Source organism: Bombina bombina, chromosome 2, assembly GCF_027579735.1.
Source record: "Bombina bombina isolate aBomBom1 chromosome 2, aBomBom1.pri, whole genome shotgun sequence".
NCBI classification, from domain to species: domain Eukaryota; kingdom Metazoa; phylum Chordata; class Amphibia; order Anura; family Bombinatoridae; genus Bombina; species Bombina bombina.
Window position 1 is genome coordinate 1,187,442,091 of NC_069500.1, and position 27,764 is coordinate 1,187,469,854.

General features: G+C 39.6%; 1 protein-coding gene and 1 long non-coding RNA gene across 3 annotated transcripts in view; one reads left to right on the forward strand and one right to left on the reverse strand.

The window, feature by feature from the left end:
- Positions 1-27,764, reverse strand: part of SORBS2 (sorbin and SH3 domain containing 2) — a 551,268-nt gene that overhangs the window by 148,790 nt on the left and 374,714 nt on the right. For both annotated transcript variants that reach the window (XM_053703892.1, XM_053703891.1), the window contains one exon: positions 1,610-1,724. In XM_053703892.1, coding sequence (XP_053559867.1) covers positions 1,610-1,724 — 115 coding nt within the window. The remainder of the gene's footprint in view (positions 1-1,609; positions 1,725-27,764) is intronic.
- The window catches only part of LOC128650165 (uncharacterized), a 232,235-nt gene that overhangs the window by 101,866 nt on the left and 102,605 nt on the right, over positions 1-27,764 (forward strand). The gene's annotated exons all lie outside the window — the stretch shown is intronic.

Below are 27,764 nucleotides of genomic sequence, written 5' to 3' on the forward strand. Positions count from 1 at the left end.
GTAAATATGAGTTGTCCTTCCACCCTGGTTAGTCTGCTGTACAAATATGGTGGCAGTTTTTTGTATGACCACAATGTGAGCGATATCTTGGAAACCCTGACACCATATTTGTAAAGGCAAATCCATACAATTTTTTTTTTACACTGTAAGCCCTGTTATGCACTGAGGGGGCAGACATGATGCAGATGGAGCCCATGCCCCACCACCAGGCCCCCTATAGCAAAACCAATATAAATTATAGGGTCATGTCACGTGGACACCCTAGAGGTGTGGGCCCAGTCTTGATTGAGACCTTTAAGACCCATGTAGTTACACTCTGAAGCTAATAAATAAAACATTTGAAGAGCATATGAGTGATAAGGCATCATAAACTAGAACTACTCCTCATAACCTGCTGCCTTGTAAATCTTGCTATCCTAGACACAATCTGTAATATATTTTATTACTAGATAGACTTATGTGAAATCTGTATTTGTTAAATGAATTAACTGAAACATTAAATAATAAAGAGTAGAACAAACAAATATTGTAAGGTTTACTGATATGCAAATATTAGGAGCTGTTCTATTACTCATGGAGCCAGCTTGTATATCACCAGGACTTAGGGTGACCATATTGCTGCTTTAAAAAGGGGCACATATAAAAAATACATATGTCATGGCTGTTTAAAGACATTTTTTGAATATATATTTTTCATATGTGTCCCTTTTTAAAGCGGCAATATGGTCCCCCTACCAGGACTGCGGTCCTTATTACTCCCATATCTGGTCGTTTAGTCTTGTAGACAACAGTATATGTTCATCTCCTCATTAATATCTGCAGCATCAGCCACTCCCACACTGAAACTGCTATTTTCACCACTGGTCTTTTTACAACTTTCCCAGTATAACCACTGGACTTGAAGTTCGAGAGTAAACGTAGGCTGACGCTGATGGCTTCAAGCCGCATTCAGCAATTTTCTGAGCCAGATTTCTTCTTGTGAAAGTGCAACAGACTAAGATCTGTGAAAATACAGAATAAATCTGGCTCCGAAAAGAGCTGAATGCAACTTGTGGCCACCATCTTTGGCATTTATTTACTCCAGAACTTCACAAATGCCCTTCTAGTAACCAACTGAATTTAACACTGTAATTCATGCTAATTAAATTAGTTCCTGACTGCACACCGGCCTATTAGCCTAGACCAAAGTATTTCCCTGTTTTGTTTTAGAGCAATTTTCACATTTGAAATTGTGAGCGATATCCACTTTGATTCGTCCAAATAGCTGTTTCCCAAGAACTTGTTTTCTAATTTCTAGCTTGTGCAAAGTAAAACAATGAATACTTGGTATTATTTTTTCCAACAATGTAGCACATTTTTATATTGTGAAATATTCTGCATTCTTAAAACATCTAATCCTACCACCTACACACTTCACTGTGCTTTATACTTAAACTACTAAAGCTCTGCAAGACAATGGGATAAGGCAATCTGAAGTTTATCAATCAAAAATAATTTCTACTGACAGCGATCCCCCTGATACATAGAAAACTAAAGGCCATGTATTATCCTAGAATGGCTGCTGCACAGCTTGTCAATTTCCAAGTGCTTGAACATGCTCAGCTCTTACCGGTCTTTCATGTGCAATGATGGATGATTTTCCTGGTTCATATTCAAATATACTTCTTGGTTCAGAGCGAAACATGCGGGTGTCAACTTTTCTGTCAGGCGGTTCCCATTCATTCCTTGTGGAATAAAGAAGAAATGATCAGCACCAAGTGAAGATGTTGTATTTGAGCAATGTAATACCTGTGTGAAACCAGCCATATTCACAGCTGACAATGACTGTACTTGCATGTGCTCATTGCTGGCATTGAAAGTCAAAAAAGACTTTTGATGGTACAAATTTGGTAAATAAGCCAATAACAATAGGAACCTAATATAATTAATTGTTTTTTTTTTCTTCAAATTTGATTAATGATATTATAATTACAAATACAATATATATAGCATATTCTAAAGGCTTTGTTTGAAATGAGGAGTTTCTTGTCAAGCTGTACATGTGGAATAAAGGGACCCTCGCCCCCCTAGTCTGAATAGCTTGGTGACTGCTGCAGGTGATTAACAATTTTATGGTGATCACCTAACTTTTAGAAGAACATGCAACCTCTAACTGGAAAGGGCAGAATAACATAATTTATGCTTACCTGATAAATGTATTTCTCTTGTGGTGTATCCAGTCCACGGATCATCCATTATTTGTGGGATATTTTCATTCCCAACAGGAAGTTGCAAGAGGATCACCCACAGCAGAGCTATCTATATAGCTCCTCCCCTAACTGCCACCTCCAGTCATTCGACCGAAGACAAGCAAGAGAAAGGAGAAACTATAGGGTGCAGTGGTGACTGTAGTTTAAAGTTAAAAAATACCTGCCTTAAAATGACAGGGCGGGCCGTGGACTGGATATACCACAAGAGAAATAAATTTATCAGGTAAGCATAAATTATGTTTTCTCTTGTAAGGTGTATCCAGTCCACGGATCATCCATTACTTGTGGGATACCAATACCAAAGCTAAAGTACACGGATGAAGGGAGGGACAAGGCAGGTACCACTGCCTGTAAAACCTTTCTCCCAAAAATAGCCTCCGAAGAATCAAAAGTATCAAATTTATAGAATTTTGAAAAAGTATGAAGCGAAGACCAAGTCGCCGCCTTGCAAATCTGTTCAACAGAAGCCTCATTTTTAAAGGCCCATGTGGAAGCCACAGCTCTAGTAGAATGAGCTGTAATCCTTTCAGGAGGCTGCTGGCCAGCAGTCTCATAAGCTAAGCGTATTATACTTCTTAGCCAAAGCGAAAGAGAAGTTGCCGAAGCCTTTTGGCCTTTCCTCTGTCCAGAGTAGACAACAAACAAAGCAGATGTTTGACGAAAATCTTTAGTAGCTTGTAAATAATACTTTAAAGCACGAAACACGTCAAGATTGTGTAATAGACGTTCCTTCTTTGAAGAAGGATTAGGACACAATGACGGAACAAAAATCTCCTGATTGATATTCTTATTAGATACTACCTTAGGTAAAAACCCAGGTTTAGTACGCAAAACTACCTTATCTGCATGGAAGATCAGATAAGGGGAATCACATTGTAAGGCAGATAACTCGGAAACTCTACGAGCCGAGGAAATAGCTACCAAAAATAGAACTTTCCAAGATAAAAGTTTGATATCTATGGAATGAAGAGGTTCAAACGGAGCCCCTTGAAGAACTTTAAGAACCAAATTTAAACTCCATGGCGGAGCAACGGGTTTAAACACAGGCTTGATTCTAACTAAAGCCTGACAAAAAGCCTGAACGTCTGGAACATCCGCCAGACGCTTGTGCAAAGGAATAGACAGAGCAGAAATCTGTCCCTTTAAGGAACTAGCTGACAATCCTTTTTCCAATCCTTCTTGGAGAAATGATAATATCCTGGGAATCCTTACTTTACTCCATGAGAAACCCTTGGATTCGCACCAATAAAGATATTTACGCCATATCTTATGATAGATTTTCCTGTTGACAGGCTTTCGTGCCTGAATTAAGGTGTCAATGACTGACTCGGAGAAGCCACGCTTTGATAAGATCAAGCGTTCAATCTCCAGGCAGTCAGTCTCAGAGAAATTAGATTTGGATGGTTGAAAGGACCCTGAAGTAGAAGGTCCTGTCTCAGCGGCAGAGTCCATGGTGGAAAGGATGACATGTCCACCAGATCTGCATACCAAGTCCTGCGTGGCCACGCAGGCGCTATCAAGATCAGTGATGCTCTCTCCTGCTTGATTTTGGCAATCAGACGAAGGAGCAGAGGAAACGGTGGAAACACATAAGCCAGGTTGAAGGACCAAGGCGCTGCTAGAGCATCTATCAGCGTCGCCTTGGGATCCCTGGACCTGGATCCGTAACAAGGAAGTTTGGCGTTCTGGCGAGACGCCATGAGATCCAATTTTTACAGTGTGTATAATAAGCTAACAGCATCTATCAGCGTCGCCTTGAGATCCCTGGACCTGGATCCGTAACAAGGAAGTTTGGCGTTCTGGCGAGACGCCATGAGATCCAATTTTTACAGTGTGTATAATAAGCTAACAGAGCATTCACCCACTTGCAAATGGATGATTAACCCCTTAGTTTAAAAAACGGATCAAAAAAATGATATAGACGTTTTTTTAACAGTTACAACAAACTGCCACAGCTCTGCTGTGGCCCTACCTTGCCATACAAACGACTTTGGAAAGCCCAAAAACCCTTTAGAGAGGTCCTATAGCATTCAGGGGACTCCTTGAGGGAAGCTGGATGTCTCAGTCTGCAAAAGTTACTGCGCAATTAAGCGCTAAATTAGGCCCTTCCCACTCATGTCTATACAGTGGGAGGCCTAAGAAAACTGTTTCTAGGCAAATTTAAGCCATGTGGAAAAAAACTAGGCCCCAATAAAGTTTTATCACCAAAACATATATAAAAACTAGGGTTGCACCGATACCGATACTAGTATCGGTATCAGTGCCGATACCAAGTATTTGCATGCGTACTTGTACTCGTGCAAATGCACCGATACTTAAACCGATACCTCCAATTCCTAGCGATATGCCATCTTGTGGCGTTTTTCAAACTGCATGTTCCCATTTCATTTTAAGATGGAGTGGAGACTTAACTAAAAATTGTTCACTTCTGTTCTGCCAATACAAATTGCTGTTATTTCAGAGCAGTGCTCCAAAAGCTGCTACTTTACAGCTGGAAGCCTACCTGGGAGAGATCACTGTACCTCATTCAGACAAACCCCTGAAGTACTGGGCAGTTAAAAAACTGAGATTTAATGGCCCAAAAATATCTTTCTGACCCATGCAGTAGTGTGAAAAGTGAAAGACTGCTCAGCTTAGCGTCAAACGTCCTTACTGATAGCAGAAACAGACTTATAGCTGAACATGCAGAGATGCTTCTGTTGCTTAATAAGAACTTGCTTTTGAAAAATTACTCTAATTGCTAGATTGCCTGTTATACTGCTAGTTATCATCTTGAACAATTGTGCTCAAAACATACTGTACTCTGAGGAACATCCTTAGCCAGGGCTGGACTGGGAATAAAAAGCAGCCCTGGAAAAATATGAAGACCAGCCCTATTTTCTGTTGAGTCAGTAGAATGCAAATGCCCCATTTTTCTCAAAGAGGATTACTGGGATACTCCTTCCCCAATATTATTTTCAGAATTAAATTATATTACTTTGTATTAAATACAAATGTCAGATTGAGTTATACAAGCACCCTACAACCCAATTGCGTCCAGTAATCACCCCTTTAAATTGTAGCTTTCCAGTCCCAGCTGCTGCAGCTGTTATTTATTGTTGTTATTATTAATATATGTTAGTGTAATATTTTTATTTATAAACATGTTCTGTAAACTTTGTGACAACAAGCACAAAAAACTTTTATTATTTCAAAATGTCTTTTGAGATACAGTTCATAATTATAAAGAAGCAATCTTAAATCAATAGTCTGTATTGTGCTTGGTAAACTGTCATGACATAAAAAAGTATCGGTAATTGGTATCGGTGAGTATTTGAAAAAAAGTATCTGTACTTGTACTCGGTCTTAAAAAAATGGTATCAGTGCAACCCTAATAAAAACGTTTAAGCACTCCCAGCAAACGTTTTATATGACAGGAATTGAAAAATAATAACAGTATTACTTCTGACAGTAAGCATGATACCAGTCGCTATTAAATTACTGTAATCAGGCTTACCTTAAATAAATCTGGTATCAGCAGCATTTTCTAGCATTTACATTCCTCTAGAAAAAATTTAAACTGCACATACCTCATAGCAGGATAACCTGCACGCCATTCCCCAGCTGAAGTTACCTCTCTCTTCAGTTATGTGTGAGAACAGCAATGGATCTTAGTTACAACCTGCTAAGATCATTAGAGACCATAGGCAGATTCTTCTTCTATTTTCTGCCTGGGACCAAAATAGTACAACTCCGGTACCATTTAAAAATAACAAACTTTTGAAATGAAGAAAAAACAACTACATTTCACCACATCTCTCTTACTGCTTCCATGCTTGTCGAGAGTTGCAAGAGAATGACTGGAGGTGGCAGTTAGGGGAGGAGCTATATAGACAGCTCTGCTGTGGGTGATCCTCTTGCAACTTCCTGTTGGGAATGAGAATATCCCACAAGTAATGGATGATCCGTGGACTGGATACACCTTACAAGAGAAAACCTATTTTAAAGAAGGGGTCCTATGTCCTTATAATTTAGTGTTTAGTGAAAAGTTCACAGGTTGCACAGAATATTCTTCTTGAAAAGAACATAAAAATAAAAAAAAAAGAGAGAATGCTATAATATGTTAGAGCATTTTATTATTGCACCATTGCTTACATCTATCATGAAAGTTTCATTTTGACTTTTATGTCCCTTTAAAACTGATTACTTCTGGGCAGGCAGTAATATAATATATTATCACTGGGGTATTTGGGGTGTCAAAAAGCATATACAAATATACAATATACTAATATATACAAATATATTAGGGGTGTCATAAGTTTAAAAAGTACAGTAATGGGATCCCCCCTGCCCCAAACAAAAAAATAAATAAATAAAAGATGAGAACTGCTGGCTAACTTTAAGGCTATGCAGAGCCACATAAGTGTGTAGCTAGAATAGCAAATGGATCTTATATTCTTATATTTTCCATCGTTAAACCAAAGATCAGGTGTGTCAGATTTAAGCTGGGGTGTTGTCATTCTACTAAAGGAGTTTTCTGCACATTGTATTACATCCAGGAAGTGAAATTAGGATTTATTGGTAAATAAGAAGCACGTTGCTCTTTTGGAGCTGCTGTTTGTGGCATTATGATCAATCCATGCAGCATACACTATGATTATCAGCCATCTGGAGTCGTCTAGTTGTTATCTCATAGAACTGTCTCTTGGATACACGACAACTGGCTGCTGGATATCATTGCAAGGGACGTAGGCGATGAGCAGCAATGGGGGAAGGGACTGGGGAAGACAGTGATAATTGCAACATTCACATCAGACAAATGTAGCATTAGTTAGCACACACTACTTGTCTGAGTCAGTGTTATAGCACAATGCAATGTCACACAAAGCCATGCTACAAGCAGTGATCTAAGGAAATGCCACTCTTTGGTACTGTGAGTGACATTAGGACATGCTTTTTTATGTCAGCCCACCACCTACTTAATCTGGCTACTTATAGAGCAAAAATAAGTACTATTCTTAGGCCCATTTGGTGTTGATAAGCCAATTACAGCTGAAGGGCAAAGTATGTTGTTACAAAGAAGCATTTATAATGCAGAATCAAAATGACTTTAAAACACAGCACAATATAATAGGCAGACAAAAAATATGTTGCAGTAATACAGGAAACATTGGGCTATATTACAAGTAAAACACAATTGATAGCATAGAGCGTGCTGTGCACCTTATAAAAAGAAAATGCACAATCTGGTTTACATGTGGATGGTTTAATATTTTAACCAAAGCATCTTAACACAGCCCAAACTATACTTTAAATAGATAACGTATGGAGTGGCTACCGCACTGCTATCCACAACAGAATAAAACTAACATTTGACATTTTCATCTCTGTAAATCAATGTGCTTGGCAATAACTATTCCCACTACATACAAAACTCTACACTGAAATGTGCCTAAGCTGACCTAATACACAGGCTCAGACTTAGGGCCAGATTACGAGTGGAGCGGTATTTATTACTCCCACGCTAACTCCGCTAGAATTAAGCTTTTTGCTTGTGTCTGGTAGCGCTCGTATTACAAGTTGAAAGTAAAAAGATTTAGCTTTTTATTACACAGTGTGATGATTTATTTAACAAAAATAAAGCCAAAATGGAGAAGCCAAGTGTGAAAAACTAAAGTACACCCTTACTGCTTCCATAGTAATTAAAAGGCTAAACAGCAGCCAGGTGCTGCTAATCAAATGCCCTTGATTAATTGATCACCAGCAAGCTTAACCACCTTTATAAAAGCCAAAGTTTTAGCCGGTCTAAAGCATTTAGGTTTGTGTTAACTCAATGCCAAGGAGGAAGTACATCAGCAATGAACTTAGAGAAGCAATTGTTGCTGCCCATTAATCTGGGAAGGGTTATAAAGGCCATTTCCAAACAATTTAAAGTCCATCATTCTATAATGAGAAAGATTATTCACAAGTGGAAAACATTCAAGACAGTTGCCAATCTTCCCAGGAGTGGACGTCCCAGCCCAAGGTCAGACAGTGCAATGCTCAGAGAAATTGCAAAGAAACGAACAAGAGTTACATCTCAGACGCTACAGGCCTCAGTTAACATGTCAAATGTTAAAGTTCGTGACAGTACAATTAGAAAAAGACTGAACAAGTATGGTTTGTAAGGAAGGGTATCCAGGAGAAAGCCTACTCTCTCTAAAAACATGGCAACACAGGCTAAGTTTGCAAAGTTGCATCTGAACAAACTACAAGACTTCTGGAACAATGTCCTTTGGACAGATGAGACCAAAGTGGAGATGTTTGGCCATAATGCACAGCGCCAAGTTTGGCGAAAACCAAACACAGCATATCAGCAAAAAGACCTCATACCAACTGTTAAGCACGGTGGTGGAGGGTGATAATTTGGGCTTGTGTTGCAGCCAGAGGGCCTAGGCACCTTGGAGTCATTGAGTTGACCATAAACTCCTCTGTATACCAAAGTATTCTAGAAACAAATGTAAGGCCATCTGTCCGAGATCTAAAGCTTGGCCGAAATTGGGTCATGCAGCAGGACAATGATTCTAAGCACACCAGCAGAATAGCTGAAAAAGAAAAGAATCAAGGTATTGCAATAGCCCAGTCAAAGTCCAGACCTCAACATGATTGAAATGCTGTGGTGGGACCTTTAGGGAGCTGTGCATAAACAAATGCCTGCAGACCTCAATGAACTGAAGCAATATTGTAAAGAAGAATGGGCCAAAACTCCTCCACAAAGATGTAAGAGACTGATAGTCATACAGAAAACAATTACTTCAAGTTATTGCTGCTAAAGGTGGTTCTACAAGCTATTGAATCATAGGTATACTGAGTTTTTCACACATGGCTTATCCATTTTGGCTTTATTTTTGTTAAAAATCTGAATGCATTTGACAATTTTTCACAGCTAAAGGGTGTTAGTTCCTGTGTTTCATATAAATAACATTGGGCTCATGAACGTGGAGTTATTTAAGAGTCAGCACTAATTGCCTGGAATGCAAGTCTGTCAAAAGATCTGAGATAAGGAGGCAGTCTGCAGAAGCTTAGATACAAGGTAAAAAGTATATAAATATAACAGTGTTGTTTATGCCAAACTTGGGAATGGGTAATAACATAATTTATGCTTACCTGATAAATTCCTTTCTCCTGTAGTGTAGTCAGTCCACGGGTCATCCATTACTTATGGGATTATATCTCCTCCCTAACAGGAAGTGCAAGAGGATCACCCAAGCAGAGCTGCTATATAGCTCCTCCCCTCTACGTCATACCCAGTCATTCGACCGAAACCAAACGAGAAAGGAGAAACTATAGGGTGCAGTGGTGACTGGAGTTTAATTTAAAATTTAGACCTGCCGTGAAAAACAGGGCGGGCCGTGGACTGACTACACTACAGGAGAAAGGAATTTATCAGGTAAGCATAAATTATGTTTTCTCCTGTTAAGTGTAGTCAGTCCACGGGTCATCCATTACTTATGGGATACCAATACCAAAGCTAAAAGTACACGAATGACGGGAGGGACAGGCAGGATCTTTACACGGAAGGAACCACTGCCTGTAGAACCTTTCTCCCAAAAACAGCCTCCGAAGAAGCAAAAGTGTCAAATTTGTAAAATTTTGAAAAAGTGTGAAGTGAAGACCAAGTTGCAGCCTTGCAAATCTGTTCAACAGAGGCCTCATTCTTAAAGGCCCAAGTGGAAGCCACAGCTCTAGTAGAATGAGCTGTAATCCTTTCAGGAGGCTGCTGTCCAGCAGTCTCATAGGCTAAATGTATTATGCTACGAAGCCAAAAAGAGAGAGAGGTAGCCGAGGCTTTTTGACCTCTCCTCTGTCCAGAATAAACGACAAACAGGGAAGAAGTTTGACGAAAATCCTTAGTTGCCTGCAAATAAAATTTCAGGGCACGGACGACGTCCAGATTGTGCAGAAGTCGTTCCTTCTTTGAAGAAGGGTTAGGGCACAATGATGGAACAACAATCTCTTGATTGATATTCTTGTTAGTGACTACCTTAGGTAAGAAACCAGGTTTAGTACGCAGAACTACCTTGTCTGAATGAAAAATCAGATAAGGAGAATCACAATGTAAGGCCGATAACTCAGAGACTCTTTGAGCCGAGGAAATAGCCATTAAAAACAGAACTTTCCAAGATAACAACTTGATATCAATGGAATGAAGGGGTTCAAACGGAACACCTTGCAGAACGTTAAGAACTAAGTTTAAGCTCCACGGCGGAGCAACAGTCTTAAACACAGGCTTAATCCTAGCCAAAGCCTGACAAAAAGCCTGAACGTCTGGAACTTCTGACAGACGTTTGTGTAAAAGGATAGACAGAGCTGAGATCTGTCCCTTTAACGAACTAGCAGATAAACCCTTTACTAAACCTTCTTGTAGAAAAGACAATATCCTAGGAATCCTAACCTTACTCCATGAGTAACTCTTGGATTCGCACCAATATAAGTATTTACGCCATATTTTATGGTAAATTTTCCTGGTAACAGGTTTCCTAGCCTGTATTAAGGTATCAATCACTGACTCCGAGAATCCCCGCTTTGATAGAATCAAGCGTTCAATCTCCATGCAGTCAGCCTCAGAGAAATTAGATTTGGATGTTTGAAAGGACCCTGAATCAGAAGGTCCTGTCTCAGAGGCAGAGACCATGGTGGACAGGACGACATGTCCACTAGATCTGCATACCAGGTCCTGCGTGGCCATGCAGGCGCTATTAGAATCATTGATGCTCTCTCCTGTTTGATCCTGGCAATCAATCGAGGAAGCATCGGGAAGGGTGGAAACACATAAGCCATGTTGAAGACCCAAGGTGCTGTCAGAGCATCTATCAGTACCGCTCCCGGGTCCCTGGACCTGGATCCGTAACAAGGAAGCTTGGCGTTCTGGCCAGACGCCATGAGATCCAGATTTGGTTTGCCCCAATGATGAAGCAGTTGGGCAAACACCTCCGGATGAAGTTTCCACTCCCCCGGATGAAAAGTCTGGCGACTTAGGAAATCCGCCTCCCAGTTCTCCACGCCTGGGATGTGGATCGCTGACAGGTGGCAAGAGTGAGACTCTGCCCAGCGAATTATCTTTGAGACTTCCATCATCGCTAGGGAACTCCTTGTCCCTCCCTGATGGTTGATGTAAGCCACAGTCGTGATGTTGTCCGACTGAAACCTGATGAACCTCAGAGTTGCTAACTGAGGCCAAGCCAGAAGAGCATTGAAAACTGCTCTTAATTCCAGAATGTTTATTGGAAGGAGTCTCTCCTCCTGAGTCCATGATCCCTGAGCCTTCAGGGAATTCCAGACTGCTCCCCAACCTAGAAGGCTGGCGTCTGTTGTTACAATCGTCCAATCTGGCCTGCGGAAGGGCATCCCCTTGGACAGATGTGGCCGAGAAAGCCACCATAGAAGAGAATCTCTGATCCAGATTTAGCATAGGGGACAAATCTGAGTAATCCCCATTCCACTGACTTAGCATGCACAATTGCAGCGGTCTGAGATGCAGGCGTGCAAAAGGTACTATGTCCATTGCCGCTACCATTAAGCCGATTACCTCCATGCATTGAGCCACTGACGGGTGTTGAATGGAATGAAGGACAAGGCAAGCATTTAGAAGTTTTGATAACCTGTCCTCCGTCAGGTAAATTTCCATTTCTACAGAATCTATAAGAGTCCCTAAGAAGGGAACTCTTGTGAGTGGCAATAGAGAACTCTTTTCTACGTTCACCTTCCACCCATGCGACCTTAGAAATGCCAGAACTAACTCTGTATGAGACTTGGCAGTTTGGAAACTTGACGCTTGTATCAGAATGTCGTCTAGGTACGGAGCCACCGCTATTCCTCGCGGTCTTAGTACCGCCAGAAGAGAGCCCAGAACCTTTGTAAAGATTCTTGGAGCTGTAGCTAACCCAGAGGGAAGAGCTACAAACTGGTAATGCCTGTTTAGGAAGGCAAACCTTAGATACCGGTAATGATCCTTGTAAATCGGTATGTGAAGGTAGGCATCCTTTAAATCCACTGTGGTCATGTACTGACCGTCTTGGATCATAGGTAAGATGGTCCGAATAGTTTCCATTTTGAACAATGGAACTCTTAGGAATTTGTTTAGGATCTTTAAGTCCAAGATTGGTCTGAAGGTTCCCTCTTTTTTGGGAACCACAAACAGATTTGAGTAAAACCCTTGACCGTGTTCCGACCGCGGAACTGGGTGGGTCACTCCCATTAGTAAGAGGTCTTGTACACAGCGTAGAAACGCCTCTTTCTTTATCTGGTTTGCTGACAACCTTGAAAGATGAAATCTCCCTTTGGAGGAGAAGCTTTGAAGTCCAGAAGATATCCCTGAGATATGATCTCTAACGCCCAGGGATCCTGGACATCTCTTGCCCAAGCCTGGGCGAAGAGAGAAAGTCTGCCCCCCACTAGATCCGTTTCCGGATCGGGGGCCCTCACTTCATGCTGTCTTAGGGGCAGCAGCAGGTTTTCTGGCCTGCTTGCCCTTGTTCCAGGACTGGTTAGGTTTCCAGCCCTGTCTGTAGGGAGCAACAGTTCCTTCCTGTCTTGGAGCGGAGGAAGTTGATGCTGCTCCTGCCTTGAAGTTACAAAAGGCACGAAAATTAGACTGTTTAGCCCTTGGTTTGGCCCTGTCTTGAGGCAGGGCATGGCCCTTACCTCCAGTAATGTCAGCGATAATTTCTTTCAAACCGGGCCCGAATAATGTCTGCCCTTTGAAAGGAATGTTAAGCAATTTAGATTTAGAAGTCACATCAGCTGACCAGGATTTAAGCCACAGCGCTCTACGTGCTTGAATGGCGAATCCGGAGTTCTTAGCCGTAAGTTTAGTTAAGTGTACTACGGCATCAGAAATAAATGAATTAGCTAGCTTAAGGACTTTAAGCTTGTCTATAATCTCATCCAATGGAGCTGTGCTGAGGGTCTCTTCCAGAGACTCAAACCAGAATGCCGCCGCAGCCGTGACAGGCGCAATGCATGCAAGGGGTTGTAATATAAAACCTTGCTGAACAAACATTTTCTTAAGGTAACCCTCTAACTTTTTATCCATTGGATCTGAAAAAGCACAGCTATCCTCCACCGGGATAGTGGTGCGCTTAGCCAGAGTAGAAACTGCTCCCTCCACCTTAGGGACCGTCTGCCATAAGTCCCGTGTGGTGGCGTCTATTGGAAACATTTTTCTAAATATAGGAGGGGGTGAAAAAGGCACACCGGGTCTATCCCACTCCTTGTTAACAATTTCTGTAAGCCTTTTAGGTATAGGAAAAACGTCAGTACATGCCGGTACCGCAAAATATTTATCCAGTCTACATACTTTCTCTGGAATTGCAACCGCGTTACAATCATTCAGAGCCGCTAATACCTCCCCTAGTAATACACGGAGGTTCTCAAGTTTAAATTTAAAATTTGAAATGTTTGAATCCAGTTTACTTGGATCAGATCAGTCACCCACAGAATGAAGCTCTCCGTCCTCATGTTCTGCAAATTGTGACGCAGTATCAGACATGGCTCTATTATTATCAGCGCACTCTGTTCTTACCCCAGAGTGATCGCGTTTACCCCTAAATTCTGGCAATTTAGATAGTACTTCAGTCATAACATTAGCCATGTCTTGCAAAGTGATTTGTATGGGCCGCCCTGATGTACTTGGCGCCACAATATCACGCACCTCCTGAGCGGGAGGCGAAGGTACTGACACGTGAGGAGAGTTAGTCGGCATAACTTCCCCCTCGTTGTCTGGTGATAATTTCTTTACATGTACAGATTGGCTTTTATTTAAAGTAGCATCAATGCAATTAGTACACAAATTTCTATTGGGCTCCACATTGGCCTTTAAACATAGTGAACAAAGAGATTCATCTGTGTCAGACATGTTTAAACAAACTAGCAATGAGACTAGCAAGCTTGGAAATACTTTCTAAATAAATTTACAAGCAATATAAAAAACGCTACTGTGCCTTTAAGAAGCACAAAAAAACTGTCACAGTTGAAATAACAATGAACCAAAATAGTTATATCAACCAATTTTTCACAGTAAATGTATTAAGTTAGCAAAGGATTGCACCCACCAGCAAATGGATGATTAACTCCTTAATACCCAAAAAACGGATAACAATTTAATATTAACGTTTTTATCACAGTCAAAACACACTATCACAGGTTTGCTGTGAGTGATTACCTCCCTCAAAACTAGTTTTGGAGACCCCTGAGCTCTGTAGAGACGTCCTGGATCATGGAGGAAGAAATAGGAAGACTGTGACTAAATTTTTACTGCGCAATAAAGCGCTAAAATAGGCCCCTCCCACTCATATTACAACAGTGGGGAAGCTCAGTAAACTGATTTTATTCAGAAACAAACGACAGCCATGTGGTAAAAATCATGCCCATAAAGTTTTATCACCAAGTACCTCAGAAAAAACGATTAACATGCCAGTAAACGTTTTAAAAATGAAATTATGAAATGTTATTAATAAGCCTGCTGCTAGTCGCTTTCACTGCAGTGCAGGATCAAATATTACTTAAATATAGACAGTATTTTCTTAGTGAAATTCCATTCCCCAGAAATACCTCAGAGTATACATACATACATATCAGCCTGATACCAGTCGCTACTACTGCATTTAAGGCTGCACTTACATTACATCGGTATTAGCAGTATTTTCTCAGTCAATTCCATTCCTTAGAAAATAATATACTGCAACATACCTCCTTGCAGGTGAACCCTGCCTGCTATCCCCTGTTCTGAAGTTACCTCACTCCTCAGAATGGCCGAGAACAGCAAGTGGATCTTAGTTACGACCGCTAAGATCATAGACAAACTCAGGTAGATTCTTCTTCTAATGCTGCCTGAGAAGAAACAACACACTCCGGATCCGTTTAAAATAACAAATTTTTGATTGAAGAAATAAAAAACTAAGTTTAACAACCACAGTCCTCTCACACGTCCTATCTATTAGTTAGGTGCAAGAGAATGACTGGGTATGACGTAGAGGGGAGGAGCTATATAGCAGCTCTGCTTGGGTGATCCTCTTGCACTTCCTGTTAGGGAGGAGATATAATCCCATAAGTAATGGATGACCCGTGGACTGACTACACTTAACAGGAGAAAAAGGGATTATCTATCTTTTTAAACAATAACATTTTTGGTGTTTACTATCCCTTTAAATAAATAATGACACAATGTAATATCTCATGTGTTATTGTTCATCTGATGTTTTATTTACCTAATTTTTCAGACCTGCTAAGTACCAGATGATTGTTATTATGTCCTGATACGTAAAACCAGAGAATTAAAAGATGGTGTACTTTCTTCTTCACATGACTGTATCTGATGTTTATTTGGTACAATATATAACTATATATACAGATATATATATATATAAGAATATCTATTTTTAAATACTTAGAACATATTCTGCTATGTGCTGAACATTGTGATGTGAACTATTTACAGTAAATATACAGTATAAAACTTTATTAAATATGAATATTGCATAAATATAATTTTACATGTTTTAACTGCAAAGAGCTCCAATGCACTTCAATGGGGGATAGTTATCAAAGCTACCAACTATGCTGTATTCGCCGGCACCAATATGCTCGCCTAACATTGCGGCCGCGGACCTGAATACGATCTCCATATTTATAAAAAAGAAAGAAAAAGCTGCACACCAAGTACGGGGCGATGAGCATCGGAAAGTTGTTAACTAACAGTCATCGATCTCGCTGCTATTCGGCTTTTTAACAACTCTATTTATACCCTGTCACTAAACGCTGCCACTATACTAAAATGTTTAACCCCTATCCTGCCACTCCCGGACCCCGCCGCAACTTTAATAAAGTTATCAAACCCTATCCTGCCACTCCCCAACACCGCCGCAACCTAAATAAAATTTATTAACCCCTATCCCGCCGCTCCCGAACTTCGCCACCACAAAATAAACATATTAACCCCCAAACCTTTGGCCTCCCACATCACTACCATTAACTAAACCTATTAACCCCTAAACTGCCAGCCCCCCCACATCGCCATAAACTAAAATTAAGCTATTAACCCCTAAACCTAACAACCCGCTACTTTTACATTAAAATTACAATATCCCTATCTTAAAATAAATTAAAACTTACCTGTAGAATAAAAAAAAACTAATTCTAAACTATTAATTAATCTACCCTATTATACTAAATTACATTAAACTAGCAATTAAATTAACTATATTACATATTAAAAAATCCTAACCCTACTCAAAATTATTTAAATCTACTATTAAAAATTACTAAATTACAAAAGAAAAATAAACGCTAAGTTACAAAAAAAACCAAAACACTAAATTATGGCAACAAACCACAGTTTTAAAAATAAATACGATTTACACCTAATCTAATATCCCTATCAAAAGAAAAAAAATAGCCTACAATAAACTACCAATGGCCCTTAAAAGGGCCTTTTGCAGGGCATTGCCCCCAAAGAAATCAGCTCTTTCACCTGTAAAAAAAAAAAATACAAACACCCCCCAACAGTAAAACCCACCACCCAACCAACCAACCCCCCAAATAAAAAGCGGCGAAACATGTCAGGGAATTGGTGAGGAGTCCAGTGAACTCCTGTGTTTTAGGTAGCGCTTTGGAGGCACGGTCAGCGTGACCTTACTTTAAATGGTTCTAGTCATTAACTTTTCTTGGGGCACAAATTGTTAGCACTATCCAGTAGCTAATTAACGGATATAGCCATTTCTCCTGAATAACTCGGTTGCGGTAACACCCACCACTAAGTCATACACAAACTTTATACTTAGAGGTTATTTAACCTTTGGAATGCCGAGTGTTTAGTTGCTACTGCAGCATTCTCAGCATATGACATACTAAGACAAATGTATGAATAACTGATTATTATCATGTGTTAAACTACATTTTAGCAGCAGTGACCAGCTGAATCTATGCAGCACAGCTAATTACTTTGCAAATCTCTGTGCAGCTGTAGCTATATGGATATACTAACTTCATACCGGAAAAATTTAATTTCCACCTAGCCACTACGGTGTGTTCATTGCTGCAACAGGAATTATGGTTTTTTAAAATCAAGTCGCATCCAAAACAAGTCACATTACTGTTCAAACACATTATCAACCCAAAAGACAACTTTTATTACAGTTTAAACATAAGATTAACCCATTAGACAACTCCCTTGGCAATCATTTAATAATTTACGTTGAGCTGCAGTATAAAAGATATACTAATCAATTACCTGTAAACTGCATTTGTATCAATGGTTTGGGATAACTCACTTTGCCTCGAACTAAGATTACACTATTATTAGCAGACATTTAACTTAAGTTATCTGTATAATATAATATATTAATCTAACACTCATGGTGGGCAATTTGTGAGATTTGTGCTTACTGGGAGCAGTTTTTCCCATATCTATCAGATTAAGCTATTTGTAGGAGGTATTTCATATATGCTGATAAGCATACAGCTGTATACTTCCAGCTATACCAAGATTTTGCGGCACCTCTTTAATACACGTATTAAACCTACTACAATCCATATTAAGGATACAATTATTACTGCATTACTACCTATACAACTTCCCTAAGATTAGTAACATATATGGTTCCTTATATATTTTACTGCATTTCGTAGGTGGTTTAGACTCACTTCTGTGAGTAATTTATCTAGGTAGCTCATTATAACCAGACAGCAATATACCTACCTTAGTTTGATAAAATCGTTATAACATTTATTACTTACTCAACCTGGCAATCCTATGGGCCAGCTTAACCCAGTAGTCATTCAAGCATATAACCCTACCTGTATACTGATTCGGCAATCATAGTATATTTTTTAGTACACTTCCTTTTGCCATAGGCTCAATATTACTACCAGTTGTGCCAAGACCTACACATGTGGTTTTATTTCCAGATCTAAGTATACGTATATTTACGTACTATACAACTTTTGTTGCCCTTGGGTTTCATAAATATAGGTGACCCAATTCTTGATTGAACACTTTATTTGGTGCCTATTTTACCTAAGCACTTATTAGACTGCTCATAATTTGTCAGACCTTTTCACACATATTAAACTAGCTGAGCTACTTACTATTACTTTGGATCTACTTTGTACAACATTTATATGTATTTAGTATTTGTTGTTCCAATAGTAATAGCCCCATTTTCATACTTTTTGAACCAAGTGGTGTTATTATCCTAGCATCCACTATTATACACACGCTGACCACCCCCAATTCGTAGTTTTAATTGTATGTGTTTTGTGTGTTTAGGTTGTTTTTAATACTATTAATAAAAGTTATATTTTATTTTTACTCTATCTCATCCCCTTGTTTGACTCATTAGAAGTAGTTGTCTCATTTTTGTGCCTTATATTGATCAGGACTTTGGAGTGCTATTTAGTGTATACTTTCTGTTGGATAGTTTATCTATCCAACTACTGTTTCTACTTAAGAAATCATGTATATTTATCACAGCAAATACTAGCTGAACACAGTAACTAACAAACCATGTATGTTTATCACAACATATACTAGCTGAATGCTGTAACTAACAAATCATGTATCTTTATCACAACATATATTAATAACAAATCATGTATATTTATCACAACAAATAATAGGTGAACACAGTAGCTAACAAATCATGTATGTTTATCACAACAAATACTAGCTGAACACAGTAACTAATCATGTATGTTTATCACAACATATACTAGCTGAACACAGTAGCTACAAAAATCATGCATCTTTATCACAAAAAATACTAGCTGAACACAGTAGCTAACAAATCATGTATCTTTATCACAACAAATTCTAGCTGAGCACAGTAACTAACAAATCATTTATCTTTATCACAACATATATTAATAGCAAATCATGTATCTTTATCACAACATATACTAGCTGAACACAGTAACTAAGAAATCATGTATATTTATCACAACATATACTAGCTGAACACAGTAACTAACAAATACTAGCTGAACACAGTAACTAACAAATCATGTATCTTTATCACAACAAATACTCTTATCTTTCTTTTTTTATTAGAGTTTAAATGACGTCATATTACATTTGTTATAACATATGAAACAAATACATCTGTAGAAAAAACAAAAGCATACTAAGAACTGGAGATACAAGAATAAAAGGAACAGAAATAGATTAATCTTTGTAATCACTTGTGACGACTTAATACTATCGAAAGAAAGGCCTCGCATTTTCTTATCAACTTATGCTATCGACCCTTTTAAGATATATAAATGTTCTCCATAAGAAAAAAAACAAACAAAAAACAAAACATGTATATAACGTATAAATATATTTTGTTACATTTTGTCGCATATTTATACAACAGACATATATTCATGAAAATAACAAATGGCCCGCATAGCTGCATAATAAAAGTTAATGTTATATGTTATCAAATACTAGAGAGACTTGACAGTCCTTCATTTCGAAGCTGGATATGTGAAGATAAATAGATGCACAAACTGATAATATAAAAATGACCCTAATCCCAAGTAATCCGGCAAAAAAACCATGCTGGGGGGAAATTTCTCTTAAGGCCAATGACTGAAAGAAGTCAGATTTGTGGAATTGTAGTGTAAGCATACATTGAATCGTTACTGGGTAGGATAGAATAATTTTAAGCCATTTGGTAAAAAAAAATTGAGATCTGCCTTATCCTGGAATGTCGTGATATTAAACTGCTCAAAAATTATTTGGGAATGTATAATTTTAATAAATACAATAGGGTAGGGGCATTTTTAGATTTCCACTCCTTTAAAATTAGGTTACGTCCTATCATAATAATAGTATTGATTAAGTTATGCTCTTGTGTGTTTGGATCTGTATAGAGAAAAACAATGTATTTTGGGTCAAGTGTAACTCTAGATTCCATTATTTTGTTTAACCAGTAGAGGATTTTTTTCCAAAATTGGAAAATTTTTGGATAGTACCACAGACAGTGCAAAATGTCTGCCTGGGAAAAATTGCATTTGGAACATGTTACGTTATCATCCTTTTTCCATTTACAAAGTCTTTAGGTAATTCTTTCCAGGTGTTAGAAATAGGTGCCTCTCTGATCCATCTTATTCTAGATTTTATATCGGTTGGGTTAAGATCTGAAAAATGTTTTAGCCTTCTAAGCTGAATCATATCTAAAAAAAATTTGGCCCTGTTTGGTTAAGCAAATTTTGTATAATAGGGAAATAGAGTGGCACCCAAGATGGTACAATGTGATGTAATATCCAAGTTTCCCTAGGCCAATTGCCATTTGTAGAGTTCTATATTTTGGTGGATAAAATGCCTTAGCTGCAAATATGTATAGAAGGATTTGTTTGTGATTTTATATTCTACAGAGATAACATCAAAGGGTTTTATCTGATTGGTGCTATCCATAGTTTGGGTTAAAAAGACCAGTCCTTTTTGTGCCCACAATCCAAAAACTTGAGAATGTAATCCTGGTATAACATTTGGATTGCCAATGATTGGAAGAAAAGGGGATATTTGATCATTTATGTCTAATGCAAGGCATAAATACTGCCAGGCAATAATTGTATTGCGTATGGTGATCATATTTGAACATTTAAAGGAAGTTGAGTTTTCTGGCAGTGAAGAACTGCGTTAAGTGAAAAAGGAGAGATAATTTCAAGGTCAGAATATGTTAAGTGATTTTCCTTAATGAGCCAGTCAATTGCATAGTGTGCCAGAATTATGGTATTGTAACATTTAATGTCAGGGAATGAAAAGTCACCAAATTCCGTAGCCTGTGATATTTTATATATGGAGAGCAGGTGTCTTCCCCCCCCTTTATAAATCTAGCACATATTTTGTAAAAAGATTTTATATCCTTATTAAGAAGAAAAAGTGGTACGTTTTGCATAATATAAAGCAGTTGGGGGAATAGTATTATTTTAATTAGCATTATTTTAGCCGAGAAGGATAAAGGAAATGATTACCATCTGTGCATTTTGCTAATGCATCTGTGAAGAAACTTGTGAAATTCGATTTTATACCAGTTATTTGGGTTCCTATAAAAATAGATTCCAAGGTATCTAATATATTCCACTTCTTTATAGGGATGATGATGGTAGCTGTTTTTATTCTTATGGATCCATACAATTTCTGTCTTAGATACATTAATTTTATAGCTGTAAATTGAACTAAATAGATCAAATATCTGTAAGCAGACAACTGTCAATATGGTGAAATCTACAGCAATATTCTTTTCTTTTTATGGAACTCATTCCAAAAATAATCTAAGAGTAGCGCTACTTTGCGTGCATTTTTAGTAGAGGATCTGCCTGTCATAAAATCGGACTGGTCTTCGTGAATAATCTCATTTAGGCAACCTTTGAATCTATTTGCAACAATAGAGGTAAGTATAGTCTACGTTTAGAAGTGAGATAGGTCTATATGAGCCTAAATCTGTTGGGTTTTTCCCTTTTTTTTAAGTATTAATGTAATAAGTGAGAAGGTGAAGAACTTTGAGGTAATTTGATCTTTGGTGAAATAGTTATTATATAGTGAGGTTAGTGCATCTAAGATATCAGATTTTAATATTTTAAAGAACTCAGCCGGAATTTGATTGGGACCAGGGGCTTTGTTAAGTTTAGCTGCATCTATAGCTTCCGACATTTCTTCCGTTGATATCGGAATATTCAGATTTTCTATTAGATCAGGAGGAACTTTTGGGAGTTTTAATTTATTCCAAAAATTACATTTATTTGCTGGGTCTATTTCTTTTGAGGTATATATATATCTATTTTTTAAATAGCTAAGAAAAATATTTTTGATACTAGGAAAATCCATGTATCTTTTATTCACTTCTATTGCTTCAATTATATTGTTTTTCTTCATAGCTTCATCTAGTCTAGCTAAATATTTGGCAGACTTACCAAAGTGGCCTTTGTATATTGCATTTCTTCACAGGAAGTTTTTCGTGCAATAAAGAGATCTCTTTCTTGTCTGGCAGAAATATAATTGTCCCATGATGTTTTACTGGGGGATACTATATGGGTTCTATAAGCGTTTCTAACTTGTTTAGAGAGTTGTAGCTCCCAAGCTCTAGATTTCTTCTTCTGTTTAATCATGTATGCTTTAATTTCTCCTCTGAGCTAGGCTTTAGCAGCTTCCCAAAATATTTCCGATTTATCATAGTATGATTTGTTGCAATTTTTTTTATTCTCTCCGCTTCTGAACTAACCAATTTCGGAATAGTACATTATTTATTAAAAATTTTGGAAAAAAGAAATTAAAGGTTTGTTCCGAGTCAAATATTTTACTTTGAATTCCTAAGGAAATAATGGCATGATCAGAAATAAGTATATCATTGATTTCAGATCTGGTTTCTAGAGGGAGTAATGGTCCGAAATTAGAAAACAATCAATCCTAGATATAGATCTATGGGACTTAGATTCACAGGTTTATAGTTTGGTATAGGGATGTTGTATACACCATATGTCATGGACTTTTAGATCTTTACACACTTGATTGAAAATCTTAGATTTTTGCATTAGGTAGCCCATGCTTTTTTGCCCAATTCTTTCTACAGAGGGAGTAGAAATCAAGTTAAAGTCGCCTGAAATTATTAGATTCTGCCCAATATATTTAGACAAAAGCGCAGTAAGTTTATACCAAAACTCTGGTTCTAATTTATTGGGTCCATATATGTTGCATAGGATACTTTTTATACCCTGAATCTCTTTTTCTAAGATCGGCCATCTGCATCTGAATCTATCTCAGTACTTATGACCTTATATGTAAGGTTTTTGTTAAATAACATAGCTACACCCCTTTTCCTATGAGAACATGAGGAGGGAAACACTTCCCCAACCCATTTACTCTTTAATTTAATTACTTCCTTGTCTCTGAGATGTGTTTCCTGAATACTATGTCTGGATCATGTTTACCCAAGTGCTTTATTATCATCTTTCTTTTAATCAGAGAATTAATGCCCCCTACATTCCAGGAAAGATATTTAATAAAATTTCTCATAAAAAAAAAGCAATACGTTTATAGAGGAGATGTTTTTTTTCCTATTCCTCTCCTTTTTCTCCATCCCTGCCTTGCTGTCCGGGTGAGGGTGGGAGGGACAGGAGGCAAACCCCCCCCCCCCCCCCCCCATTAATTATGCTTACCTGATAATTTTCTTTTCTTCTGATGGAAAGAGTCCACAGCTCCATTCATTACTTTTGGGAAATAAGAACCTGGCCACCAGGAGGAGGCAAAGACACCCCAGTCAAAGGCTTAAATACTCCTCCAACTCCCCTCATCCCCCAGTCATTCAGCCGAGTAACAAGGACCAGTAGAAGAAATATCAGGTGAAAGGTGCCAGAAGAATAAATAAGGACGCCCCACAAAAAAATTATGGGTGGGGAGCTGTGGACTCTTTCCATCAGAAGAAAATGATCAGGTAAGCATAATTTATGTTTTTCTTCTTAAATGGAAAGAGTCCACAGCTGCATTCATTACTTTTGGGAAAACAATACCCAAGCTATAGAGGACACTGAATGCCAAGATGGGAGGGTACAATAGGAGGCCCATACTGAGGGCACCAGGTCTGAACCCCTACCCAACAAAAAAACCTTAAAAGGAAAGGCCCCAAGGACACTGACCCGCAGATAGTCCAGAAGCCAAGCTAGAGACTACAAATCGGACTCAACTGAGCCAACAGTCCTCCAGGAGACACTGTCGCCCAACAGTCGGTTCCTCACCACTCCCCCCACACTAATGAAGGGGGCACCAGCCTAAACTCCCAAAGGGACACAGCAAAAGGAGTACCGAAGGAAACCAAAAGGTCACCACCATCCATAAAAGGAAACCTCTAATAGTGAGCCCAGCTCACAAAGACCCAAATGGGCCCAATAGAGAAAAGGAGGCTACGCCTAGACCAAGCATAAACCCAGGAGAAGACAGGGCAGAAAGACAGAGAAAGTATTATATCCAACATCATGTAAGCAGTGAAAGACAACTGAAGACAGAGTCCACACAGCGTCCGAACATAGAATACAAAAGTATCCAACCACAAAAAAAGTGTGTAACAGACCCAGACGAAAAACCCTGAGACAGAACACAGAGTCAACATCAGAATGACACAGAGGATACTTGTTAGAAAGTAGAAACAGCCAACAAGAGAACAGCAGGCAAAAGCAACCCCCCAGACAGAGGGCATGCTCTAGGTAACCTAAGCCGCCAGACCTACACACAGGTCTCCGAAAGGGGAACACAGAACCCCAAACGAGGCCCCCCGAGAAGGAGAGGTTACACCCAGAGCCCGAAGGAGGTGTAATCCTGGCCCCTCTGCCTGTAAGCCTAGGGAGCTAGCAACTATGCCCACCTAGATACTGAAAATGACATCGTCTTTCAGAACCCACACCCAGCCAGACCAACCCAGCATCAGCGGATCTAAAACAGGAGAACAAAAGAACCTCAAAACCAGCTCAAGGACGAGCAGAAAAATGGCCACAGCCATCCCCACAGAGCACAGGTACAACCTGACTCCTAAAACAGACAAGGCCGTAGACCCAAAGGATCTAGCAAAAAAGGCCTAAAAAGTCTCAACTTGGAGCCAGCAAGACTCCAGATGGAACGTAACAACCCAGAGAGACACCCCTCTCTGATAAGTTAACCCACTGTTCCAACCTCCTGAATCCAGGAGAAGCCCCAAGAAAGGGACTACATCTCCATAAGGAGGAGAATAGCCCCTTAAGAAAAGGGATGGAGCCAGAAAGACAACATCTGACCTCAAGGCATGAAGCCACTGGCTAAAGGAGAGGTCAATCCCCAACACAGATGTCCTTGGAAAGGACCCCTCCTAAAAGTACCTTGCTAACACACATTCCCTGTGTACTGGATGCAGCAGAGACACTGTAAACTCATTCGCCTGCAGAGCAGTGAATCCAAGGGTTATCCTAGCAAGCTGACCTAGGGAATCCAACCCTAAGGCGCATCAAGCCTAATGAGTAACAGACACTCAGAAAACCTGGCCAACCATGACCAGGTCAGGTAGATTGAAGAAGGGACATAGCTCAAGTTCCCAGTACTAGGGAACTCCAAACAAGTCCTGACGCCTAAGATTCCAGTAACAACCCATAACTGGGTCCACAAGGGTATACGCAGAGCGAAGCCTCACCAACCGGAAGCCTCAGGGAGAAAACAGGTCCGGGCACCCAATTGTTCAATCAAACAATACCCGAGCACAGAACACCCGTCTGACAATAAACCAGACAAAAGGGATAAGAATGTAATACCCAGATCAATCCAGATAACGAGAAGAACTCGTAAGTCCCGACTGAAGGAAGGAACAACCCCTTGCTAAAGTGCTACGTTCTAAGAAGCAAGGTGATAGAAGTCGTAATACGACCCTAGAGCCATCTAGACCTCTCAAACAGCCTCAGGACAACAAAGCAAGGGATACCTCGAGGTCCAAACCCCTCAAGCAGGGCTAGTCTCCGCATCACCTCCATACAAACAGAGGAATACAGGGAGGAAAGGTGCAAAGCCTTCCCAGCTCTGGGAAGCCCTGAGCTAAGCCCAATGTCCCCACAGGGATCAACCATCTCCCGGAGGGAACCCAGGTCCCTAAAAGGAGTCCTAACTCACCCGGAGACAATGGAAGAAGACCAAGAAGGTCTTATAACTCAGCTAGACAGTACACGGTCAATGTGCAATAGCTGCAGCTGGTTCCATTAAACGGCTTGCGAGCACACATTCAAGGTGCAAAGAGCTGCAGCTGGTTTCAAACTGCAAACCTTCTGCATGCTAGTCAGCCATAAACACTACTAGCTGTTGATGGACCAAGTTAAAAAAGGACAAATCCAGAGCCTCAAAAAAGAAGGCCAAACCGCTCAAACAGTGGTAAGAGGGCGCTAAGCCCTCCAACCCTCCAAAGCATGGGAGAGGAAACGCTTGGGTCTGATAATACCAGACATAAGAGAGAGTGATGCAGGGGAAACTCCACTGACCCAGTCATCCATTAACAATACATCCCGCCTCATGGGTCCACAGGTCCTCTCGAATGCTTAGTTAAAACATGTAAAACAAATGATAATCTGAGCACTCAGCGCCTCAACTGGACCAGCCAAGCAGAATGGCACCACATGTTTGAACAGCCACAAGACAGAACGAACCCAACAGGACCAGCCTGCACTCAGGGCCCTAACCTGCAAGCTGCATAAATCCTCCCTCAGATGGGAAGAAAGGAAAACAGACATTTTTTAACATAGGACTAACATGTCCAAAACAACTTCCGAAGAAGTAACAAAGAGTATCAATCCCAGAAGGTTCCCAAAGGAAACAATAAACAAAATAAAAAACATCCTATCTGATAAAAATAAAATAAAAGGCAACCCGGAGGTTAACGCCCAAGAAGAAACCCGCAGGACCAGCCAAACGGAGCCCTGATCTTCCATAAACTGGGAAAGATATCAATAAAATAACAATCAGGAGATTACATCATCCCCACATGTCTAATGAGGTGCACCATTCGAATTAGCAGACTAAAAATAAGCAGACTGAAAATTCTCGTATTCTGTAATGAAAGGCACAACACTCAGGGACAGCTACACCCGCAGGGAACTGTAGAGGTCCTCCCCAAGGCGGGAGACCCAGGGCAAAAGGGCACAAGCACAGTCGCAAATAAACGTGTGGACTCTGCAGATGAATAATCTCAAAAAATACGTGGATGCGAAAACGTGCTGCAACCTCCATGGGGAACACGCCGCCCTGCATGGAGGAATAATCATAAACTGGGTTAACCGCATGTGTAGAAGTATGGAGCGGAAGGGAACTCGGCCCTTCAAGTGTGACGGATAGTAGCATCGCCTCTGCCATGGAGAGATGGAAGTAGGCAGTGAAGCGAAGTTCGACAACGTCGATTGCTTGAGGAGCTGTTAACATGAGTCGGGATGGTTTCGCAGAAAGACTCTCCCTGCATCTCCGGACTCTAACTTTCATCCAAGCACTCACTGAGAGACTGATAGGATTACTTAAAACTCCTGTCCCAGAGAACTACCATAAGAGACAAAATAAATTCTGACACTTCTCTGCCAACCTCCTGGGACGAAAAGCAAAGAATGACTGGGGGATGAGGGAAGTGGGAGGAGTATTTTAGCCTTTGGCTGGGGTGTCTTTGCCAACTCCTGGTGGCCAGGTTCTTATTTCCCAAAAGTAATGAATGCAGCTGTGGACTCTTTCCATTTAAGAAGAAAAAAAACCACAACACACAATAAATAATAGCTGAACACAGTAACAAACCATGTATCTTTATCACAACAAATACTAGCTGAACACAGTAACTAACAAATCATGTATCTTTATCAAAACATATATTATTAACAAATCATGTATCTTTATCGCAGCATATACTAGCTGAACACAGTAACTAACAAATCATGTATCTTTATCACAACATATACTAGCTGAACACAGTAAATAATCATGTATTTTTATCACAACATATACTAGCTGAGCACAGTAACTAACAAATCTTGTAT